Source organism: Neovison vison, chromosome 5 (assembly GCF_020171115.1).
Source record: "Neovison vison isolate M4711 chromosome 5, ASM_NN_V1, whole genome shotgun sequence".
Lineage (NCBI taxonomy): Eukaryota > Metazoa > Chordata > Mammalia > Carnivora > Mustelidae > Neogale > Neogale vison.
The window spans coordinates 22,471,061-22,480,379 of record NC_058095.1 but is presented as its reverse complement, the minus strand read 5'-3'; the positions used below and the strand labels follow the sequence as shown (position 1 = coordinate 22,480,379).

At 59.9% G+C, this 9,319-nt stretch overlaps 1 protein-coding gene across 2 annotated transcripts; it reads left to right on the top strand.

Moving 5' to 3' along the window:
• The first annotated feature begins 648 nt into the window (after positions 1-648).
• Positions 649-9,177, top strand: PPP1R1B (protein phosphatase 1 regulatory inhibitor subunit 1B). Of its 2 annotated transcripts, none has more exons than XM_044250440.1 (7): positions 649-795; positions 2,505-2,565; positions 2,891-2,913; positions 3,303-3,378; positions 6,630-6,836; positions 8,151-8,270; positions 8,358-9,177. In XM_044250440.1, exons 1-7 carry the CDS (start codon positions 715-717, stop codon positions 8,405-8,407), a joined length of 618 nt encoding a protein of 205 aa, XP_044106375.1. In that variant the 5' UTR covers positions 649-714; the 3' UTR covers positions 8,408-9,177. The 2 variants fall into 2 exon arrangements, with proteins under 2 accessions (XP_044106375.1, XP_044106374.1); XM_044250439.1 differs by having other exon boundaries at positions 3,300-3,378.
• Positions 9,178-9,319: the final 142 nt, after the last annotated feature.

Below are 9,319 nucleotides of genomic sequence, written 5' to 3'. Positions count from 1 at the left end.
CCGCCCCGCCCCGCCCCGGCCTCCCCCTCCATCATCCTCCCCGCTGGACTCCATCAATAATGCAGCTTCAAGTTCTCGGGAGACCGCAGGGGGCCCCCAGCCCGCTCCCCGGGTCCTGGCTCACACTCCGCACCCCCCTCCCAGCCCGCGGAGAACACGGTTCTCGGCGCTCATTGGCCACTTCCCGCTGGGCCCTCCCACCCAGCCCCCGGGCGCCAGTCCCAGGCGGAGGGGACCGGCAGGGGACCCCCCAAGGCTGGGGCCAGAGGGTAAGACCTGGAGGGACGGAGCAAGGCTGAGACAGAGGCGCAGGCAGAGGAAGGGAGGGAGAGAGAGGAAGGCGGAGACACCCACGGAGACCCTCAGGGAGAGCGAGGGAAGGAGGGAGAGGCGAGACTCGGGGAGAGGGGCAGAGACCCGGAGCGGGCGAGCCGGGAGCCCAGGCTGCAGGTGCCCGGGGACCAGCGCGGCCCGCGCGGCGAGCGAGCCCGAGAGCCGAGAGTCGGGGGCGCTCGGAGCCGGCGCGACCCCCTCCTGCTCGCGCGCCCTCCCCTCGCGGCGCGCGGTATTTTTATCTGAGCGTGAGCCGCTCGCCTCCCCCTCGCCGCGCACAGCCAGCGCTCGCCGCCGCGCCCGGAGCAGCGCGGGGAAGCCGAGTCGGGACCGTAGCCCGGGACCCCGAGACCCCCAGCCCCGCCGGCCACCCCGCCCGCCATGGACCCCAAGGACCGCAAGAAGATCCAGTTCTCGGTGCCTGCGCCCCCCAGCCAGCTAGACCCCCGCCAGGTGGAGATGGTAAGGGGATCGGGCCCCACCCCCGGCAGCGCCCCTCAACACACCGCGGGCTCCTCTGGCGGCGGGGCGCTGCCGGGGCCGGACCGGCTTGGGGGTGGGGGAAGACGGGAGCGGCTCCGTCCGTCTCGGACACGCGGGGGCGCGGGGCAGCGCGTGAAGTTCGCTGAGGACTCCGGCAACTTTTTCCCCGGGCCGCAGACTGCCGTGCGGCGAGCGCTGGGGGGCCTGGCCGTTCCGGGCCAACCCCGGGTGGGGAGATTGTGCTTTGGACCCTGCACGGTGTCCTCCTGACCGAGGCTGCCCCGGGGAACGCGGCGCCCTGGCCCCAGACGGAGTCGATCGGAAGTGAGACTGACCCACGGTACAGAACGGGCCTCCGCCTTGCGGGTCCCGGGCTCTGCCGCCTCTCTGGTCCCACCGTGTGTGCCTGGGCCGGGCCGCCAGAGCCTTGTTCTGACCTCCTTCTGCTGCCGGGCACTATCCAGAACCACAACATGGGGTTGGGGGGCACCAATCATCACAGAAGCCAGACCCCTTCACAGAGTACTGAGTTCTTTGGAGAGCCTTCCTGGGGGTCGAGGCGCCTGCAGCAGTGGTGGGAGTGGACAGAGGAGAAGAGGGCCTCCGCTCCCCCAGGTGGACAGAGGAGAAGGGGGCCTCCGCTCCCCCCCCCCCAAAAAAGTAGCGTGTTCACTTGTTGCTGAGCTGCGACTGACACCCAGCAGAGCAGTGAGAGTGGAGCCAAGTCATTCTAGGGGGAGAGGGGAGGCCATAGGGGGAAGGGGAGCTCTGGGTCCTGGGTCTAAGCAGCTTTGGATCTGGAGGGCAGTTTGGAGAGCCGGGGCGGGGGGGGGGGGGGGGGGGGGGGGGGGCGGTGGCAGTTTCAGCTTCATTCACCTGGTTCTCTTTGTGCATTTCCCTGGAGCTTGGAGAGGACCTAATTAACTGACAGTTGGTCTGATTGCCAAGTTGGGGGGGCAGGTACTGGGAGAGCTCAGTGCCCCCCCCACCGCACCCTCTCATTCTTCAGCTTGCCTCATGTACCAAGGAGGGCAACTTTTTGTTTTTTTATGAGCACTGGGCCCAGAGTTTTTCAGCCTCTGAGAGACACTGCTAGAGAGACCCAGACGCAGCCTTCCAGGGATGCCTCCCCGACTGGGTGGGTCTGGGGCTCAGGCCCACACCTGAGCCTCAGTGTGGGGTTGCAGGTGTCTGCCTTGTCCAGACTCAGCCTCCCTCTGTGGCAGGATCCGGTTTCTTTGGAGCCCTTGAGCTGACCTTAGGTGGGTGGGGACACCCAGGGGCCCACAGGGCATCTCCCACAGCCAGCTTCTGGTTCCTGAGGATTGACATCTGGAAAAGCAGGAGAGGACAGGCCTCCTTGAAAGTGAAGGTGGAAAGGGAGATGCCCATTCTGGAAAAGCCATAGAGTGGGACAAGCATGGACTAGGAGTCAGCGATGGGCTTTTCTTCTTTCTCTGCCACTGCGAGCTGGGTGGCCTTAGCCCTTAGCTCTTGGAGCCCTGGGTTTTCACCTCTAAAATGAGGGGGTTGGGTGAACTATAGAGTTCCTTTCAGCTCTGACAGTCTTTGATTCAAAGGCACCCTGGGGATTTCAAAGCACTGTTCCTTGCTGCCTGTGGAGGGGGGGTGCAGGTGTCTGTCCTGCTCCCCTCCCCCTCGCCCCACCTCTTTCTCCATCTCCTTAGATCCGGCGCAGGAGGCCAACCCCTGCTATGCTGTTCCGGCTCTCAGAGCACTCCTCGCCAGGTGGGCCCTTCCCCCCTTCCCCGCTGCCCCAGCCCTTGCCCCACCCTAGCTCTGATACCTTCTCAGGGCCCTTGCCAAAGTCCCAAGAGTAGGAGACGGAGCAGAAGATGAGGGGGAGGGGGTGAGGTCTGGGAGCCCAACTCTGCTGGGTTCATTTATTGCCCAGGCATCTTCCAACACCCAGAAGGAAAGGGCACACTTTCCCTTTCCCCAGAGCTTGAGCCTGTGGGGAAAGTAATTCAGATTCTCTTTCTCTCTTCCCTTTCCTCCCTGTCTTCTCTCTTCTTCCCTCGGTTTCCCTTGGTTCATTCGTGGCCTCCCTCAGAGGAGGAGGCCTCCCCTCACCAGGTGAGTTTCCAGGGGCCCCTGGGGGCCCTTTGTGGTGGGCTGGACAGGATTCCTCCCAACTAACACAGGGTGCCTCCCAGAGGACACATTAGCATATCCACTGGCACCTTGGTTAGCGGGACCAGGGTCCCACTGGAACAGACTTCTGAGCCCTTGTCTCTCCTCTGCTCAGACTCGAGCTGGGCCTCCAGAACCCTGGATTCTGCCCTGAGCCAGACCACAACTTATGGAAGACCCCTCCCCCCGGCCCCCAACCAAAGCAACAGGGCAGCCTAGCTGGACCAGAGCAGTTGTGGGTGGCCTGGGCTGCCAGGGTGGGATGGAATGGAGGAGGAGTGAAGGGAGGGGGCCTCTGGTGAGCCTGTTTAACCTGGCACTTACCCCAGCAGAGAGCCTCAGGAGAGGGGCACCACCTCAAGTCGAAGAGACCCAACCCATGTGCCTACACACCCCCCTCGCTGAAAGGTACTATCCCCCCACCCATCAGTCTGGTTGGCTCCTTCACCCCGGAACCAGGCTGACACTGGGGGAGGGAGGTGAAATGTTGAGCTTTTGTCAATCGGGAGGGATTGTCTTGTACCCCAACCACTACTTAGGGACCAGATCTTTCTTAACTCGGCCTTGTAAAGAAGGGGCTCAGGGGCTGAAAGGGGTGGCTGAGGGCCTCCAAATCAGGTTGTGGGGTTGAAAGAAAAGAGGGGACTGGCCTGAAATAACAAGTTTCATCAACATAAAGAGATACAGCTCTCTACCTCCTCTTTGCAAATGTGTGCCAGACTACCTGTCGGGGCCCCGCTCGATCCCCCCACCCCGGATCTCCCCCCAGCCAACCATGACCTTTTCCAGGTGCAGCCCTTGCTCCCTTCTCCCACTGGAAGAATATTTGCAAGGTCAGCAGACTGGTTCCTTCCTGGTCCTGCTTCTCGATTCTATATCGAAACACAAGTCATTCCTAGAGCACGAACTTAGAGAACACCTAGTGTGTGCCAGGCCTCACAGGTGGGCACTGGGCAAAATGGGAGGAGTCAGATTTGACCCTCACCCTCCTGGGGCCTTTTGCCTCAAAGGGTGGTGGGCGAATTACAGAAGAGTGAGTTAGAAGAGAGGAAGGTTAAGCCTGGATTTTAAGGATGAGTTGGGATTCCACAGGCAGTCAAGGCGTGGAAAGGCATTCTAGGAAGAGGAAAGGAAATGTGCACAGGGGAGGCGGTGTGAAATCGCAGGGAGTCTTTAGAGTCCGTCTGGAGACTTGGCTTCTCATGGGGAAGCTGGGGAACCTACACCTGGAGGAGAGAGCTTGGAGCTGGGGGCCTGGGGAAGGTCTCTTCCTAACTTAGCCAAAGAATGCCTTCCCACCCCCATCTCAGCTCTGGCCTGAGGCTCTTCCTGCCTGGCCAGCCCTCTCCTTCCACAGAGGGAGGAGACCGGAAGGGTGTGCTGGGAGCTCCCTCTGGGGTGGGTTTAATGAGTTCCCAGCACCAGCCAAGGTCAACAGGTGCACCTGTCAGCCTACCTGTCTTCCTGCCTGCCAGGGTTAGGAGCAGAGAAGAGAGGGTGGGAGGAGAAGGGAGAAGGGCAAGGGCATTTTCTCTTCCCCCTAGGACAGAAAGAGGAAGGGACAGCATGTGGGCAGTGGGTACAGCACCAGGAAGGACTTCCCACCTGAGCGGTGTGGGGGAAGGCCAGCCCCTGAAGGAGGGATGAGGGAGGTGGTGGCATCTTCTCAGGAGAGAAAAGAAGTTCTCTCTTTCCTCCCTACTCTGGGCTGAGGAGGGCTGAGTGGATGTGAGGGGCGAGAACTGTGCCTTGGACTCTCGGTCATGAGCTTGGGGCAGAAGGCTGGGGTGAAGAGGATAGGGCCCATGGACTTCCCGAGTACCCTGCAAGGGCTAGAAATGGGCTCCCCCTCATTGCTCCTTTGGGCCACCCCTTAGCAGGGTCTGTGTTGGGAAAGGCAGGGCATTCTGAGGGCTGTGCTGGAGACAGTCTAGCTTTGAAAGGGGAGCTTGGGTTGGGCCCGAGATTGGAGTCCAGGACCCCAGAAATGAGGACAGAGAAGAAGACAGCCGAGGGTGAGGGGGAGACTGGAGAGGCACAAGGGGAGGCGAGGTGCGAGGGAGGCACACGGGGTGCCAGCATGGGTGGGCTCCGCATACCTATTGTCACTGTGGCTCAGGAAATAAACTCTCCTCCCCCGATTGGGGGAGGGGGAGAGGGCGGTTGCTGGAGCAGCCAGCTCCTCTCCGCCCTGCCCCCCAACCCTCAGAGGACCCTTCTGTACCTGGAGGGCCCTATTTTGCAGGCTTTAGCCCCTTTCCAGGCAAGGGAAATCTCCTGGCGGGTTGGGGGTTTGTAAGGGGAGAAGCCGAGGATTCCAGGGGAGGGTGGACAACACCGGGTCTTGGCTTGAGGGGGACTCTCCAAGGCCAGGCTCTCACTTGGCTCAAGGTGATGCTCTGCCGCGTCCCCAAGGCCAGGGCAGGGCGATCTATTGCATTTTTATTGCCTGGGTAGTTTGCCCAGAGCCCGCGGGAGGCACTGGGCTGGGAGCCTGGGGCAGGGCAGGGCAGCGGGCCCACACAATGCACCCTCTGTGCCTGTCCCAAGTTGGCAGGAGTGTGGTGCCCTGTTCATTGCACCGGAGGTTTCCAGCCTGGCCCTCCCAGTCTGGGCTTTCTGAGGGGAGGGCCTGCCTGCCACCCGAGAAGGAGCTGTAGCAACCGCAGCCCCTAGCTTGTCAGCTCCTGTCTGTGAGCTGTGAGGTCTGCTACCCAAGGGCTCTGAAGTCTCCCCCCTCGCCCCACCCCCAGGCCCCCTGCTGCTTCTGCCCCCAGACACTCCTCACAGCTCCCCTCAACCCCTGCCATTCCCCCAGAATCCCCCAGCCCTGGCCCCTTTCTCCTAAGCCCCTGGGCCTTTACATCTTTTGGAAACTTCTCCTCAGCTGCCCACACTGTTCCTTTCCTATCCCAGCAGGCCTTGCTGGTGTTGGGGGGGTGGGTGGTGTTTGCTGCTTTCTAGGTCACCACAGAGGGAGCTGGAAGCTTGGGGATGTGGGTCAAGATTGTGGGGGCTGCGTCTGAGCACGCCACATCCCCAGGCACCAACTTGACTGGCTCTAGACTGTTCTGTCCTCCGTCTCCGAATTATTCCCAGCTCAGCACCTGGGGCAGAGATGTGTGGAGTGGCACCTCTGACAGGGGCAGTGCCAGGAGGTGGGAACCAAGCCCAGCAGGATCGGGGTAGGCAATGAGCCCTAGGCAGTCTGGACCCTCCACTAGAAACTGAGAGGGACAAAGCCCACAGGCCCTGGGTCCACAGGTCCTGGGCCTTCTAGCCGGGGCTGTAACTAGTGGACACAGTCTCCAGTATCGGGTCCTTGGAGAAGCAAGCATCCCAGCCACGGAATGTTAAGCTGCTGCTCTACCTGCCTGGTCTTGTCTGGCTTGGTACCCTGTGGTTCTGGGGGGACCCCCTGGTGCCAGCCTCCAAGAAGGTCTGCCTCACAGGACAGCATAGGAGCCAAGCGCAGTTAAGGGTCTACCCCCTGCTGCTTCTGTCCTGGTCTGGCCACCAGCAAGACCGACCTGTGACCTTTAGCTTTTGAACTAGACCCCTGAGTGAGTTAGCCATGCACCAGGCCACGTGCCTCTCCAGCACCATGGGCCCCCGGTTGGCCTGGCTCACCCCTGCCTTCCCGGGGCCCCATGTGCCAGCCGTGCAGCGCATTGCTGAGTCGCACCTGCAGTCCATCAGCAACCTGGGCGAGAACCAGGCCTCCGAGGAGGAAGATGAGCTGGGGGAGCTGCGGGAGCTGGGCTACCCAAGAGAGGAAGATGAGGAGGAGGAGGAGGACGATGATGAAGAGGAGGAAGAGGAGGAGGACAGCCAGGCTGAAATCCTGAAGAGTAGCAGGGGGCCTGGTAAGCTGAGGGGGTGGGGAAGCCTGGTGGGGTACTCCCTGAGTATCCTGGGGCACCCCTCCCAGTTCATAGCTTTTCATACATGTAAACCGCCATCGCACGGCGAGGGCCTCCCCATCCTCCCACCCACAAGGTGCTCTACCGGATACCTGGGCTGCTCCCATCCTGATCCCGTCCCTCTCCTGATCAAGTCATCCCCAGTAATTCCTCTCTTCCTTGAGGATTACGGCAAGGCCACGTGAGGTTTGAGGCTAGACCCAAGAAAAGGCTTCCTGGCCATGGCCGTGAGGGGCTACAGGAGATGCAGGGATAGAAAACTAAAAGGGTCCAATATCCCCATTTCCTGCATTTTTAAACGTAGGATGTGGTTTCTGCTGGGAGGCAAAGAGCAGGTCCTAAGTCCTCCCCAGGAGGCTGTTTCTCCCCCTTTTATTTCCTGGGCTGGGGTGAGGGGGTGGGGGTGGTGAGAGGGTGCCCTCTAGTGTCTAGATGAAGAATCTGGGATTCAAGAACAACCTAGCCTTCTGCGTTTCAACTCCAACTGCGAGGCAAGAGAAAGACCAGAAGGGACCTAAGACCTACACAAAAGACCTCAGAGCTAGAGGCCCCAGACCCAGAAATCTCCACCGAGGGTCCCAAGGCCCAGAGAATTCCTAGACAGAAAGATCTCTGCCCCTCCCATAGCTGTGTTTTCCATGCTTAGCTATGGAAAGCTGTGCCCTATCTATCCCTCCCGGTGCATGTTAAACTTTCTGGTCCTATTATTTATGGGGATGAGAAACAGTCGACCACCCCTGCTTGCAGTGTCCAGCCCTTGCACCCAAACAAAATGGCTTGGAACCCCTCTGCATCTCTGGCTGTGGGGGATCAACACTGGAGCAAAAGCTTTAGGTAGAAGTTGAGTGAACTCCCCGGTGAGACCCTTAGGACAGGTCGAGAGGAAGCAAGAGCAGACACTTCCCTCTGGAAAAGCAGCAGGGCAGAGGGTCAAATGGCAAGATTGCCAAGGAGAGATATTGATCACCACCACTCCCAGAGTGCGGGTTTGGTCTGGTCAGCATATTAACTAGTCTCTTATTTAAGATAATCTATGCAATTTCCTTCTCACCGTCCCCTTCAGAGAGGTAGTAACTGACTTATCGAACTCACATAGCTAGTCGCTGGGACAGCATTCTTAGTCCAGCGTTCTCTCCATCATACCATGATGCCCTCAGAAAGCTTAGCCTCAGCCATCAGGCCCCGCTCACGCTCCAGGAGGGCTGCTGAACGGATACTTAAGAGTCTGTGTTCTTATCCCTTCATTCCCATTCCCAGCTGGGCAGAAGACAGCTTGTGGCCAGGGTCTGGAAGGACCCTGGGAGCGCCCACCCCCTCTGGATGAGCCCCAGAGAGATGGAAGCTCCAAGGAACAAGTGGAAGACCTGGCACTAAATGGTGAGGCGAGGTGGTGGCGGATGGGGAGGCGGGGCTGGGATTTTTGTAGGCGTGACCAAGCCCTGACTCCCTCCGCTTGCCTTGCAGAGCCTGGGGAGGAGCCACAGCGCTCCGCCCACCCTGAGCCTGGCACATAGGCCACCGTCCTCGCATCGCTCAGAAGGAAGTGGAGGGGGCATTGCTGTTCCCCAGAAACCCGCTCTGTCCCCACCCTATTCTGTATCCTTCCCCCTCACTCGCTAGGGCTGTGGCTTCTGACTTCTAGAAGACTTAAGGCTGGTCTGTGTTTGCTTGTTTGCCCACCTTTGGCTGATGCCCAGAGTCCCTGGGCACTTGCTGCCTGATGCCTACCCCTGCCAGTCATTCCCCCATTTACCCAGAGGGAGGCGGGATGTGAGAGAGTTTGCAGTGGATAATCCGGTAAGGGTTGGGGGCAAAGGTTTATCCTTCACAATTCTACTCCCCAGACCCTTCTCCTGGGCACAGAAAACCCACAGGGCAGGACCCTAAGATCTGGGGAAAGAGGGTACTGAGAACCTGTAGGTGCCCTTAGACCCTTCTCCATCCCCTCTCCTATGGGGGATTTCAAGTTACCACCCCTCTCTGTCTTCTACCAGGGCCCAGGATTCAGGCATCCTTCTCCTCAACCTCATCATTTTAGAAATCTTCCCTTTATCACCCCTGCTCCCCAGCCTGGGTGCCTGGAAGATGGACTAGCAGAGGCTGCTTTGTTGCGTTTTGTTTGTGCTTTGATGCCAGGAATGCCGCCTAGTATATGTCCTTAGGGGGGCGCACGGTGGGGAAGCCAGGTTCTCCTTGTCCTCCAGCTGCTCTGCCCCCTTCCCCTCGTCCCTGACTCCAGGCCTGAACCACTTCTGTGCCGTAATAAATAAATCTTTGTAAATAACCGTGCTGAGACTTATCTTTCAGGGAAAAGGAGAGGGAGGAGGGGGAAACGGGGTCCCCTATGTGGAAGACCTGGTGGGTAGCCACCTCGACCCTAGTGTCTGGTCCTCTAGTCTGGATCTTTCCTGCAGACAAGTTCAGAG

Bases quoted from the DNA above. Each gene is read 5' to 3' on its own strand.
- PPP1R1B (XM_044250439.1), top strand. From the start codon at position 715: ATGGACCCCAAGGACCGCAAGAAGATCCAGTTCTCGGTGCCTGCGCCC. The intron at 2,914-3,299 runs GTGAGTTTCCAG...CACTTACCCCAG, and splicing joins AGGAGGCCTCCCCTCACCAG to CAGAGAGCCTCAGGAGAGGG. The intron at 6,837-8,150 runs GTAAGCTGAGGG...TCCCATTCCCAG, and splicing joins GAAGAGTAGCAGGGGGCCTG to CTGGGCAGAAGACAGCTTGT.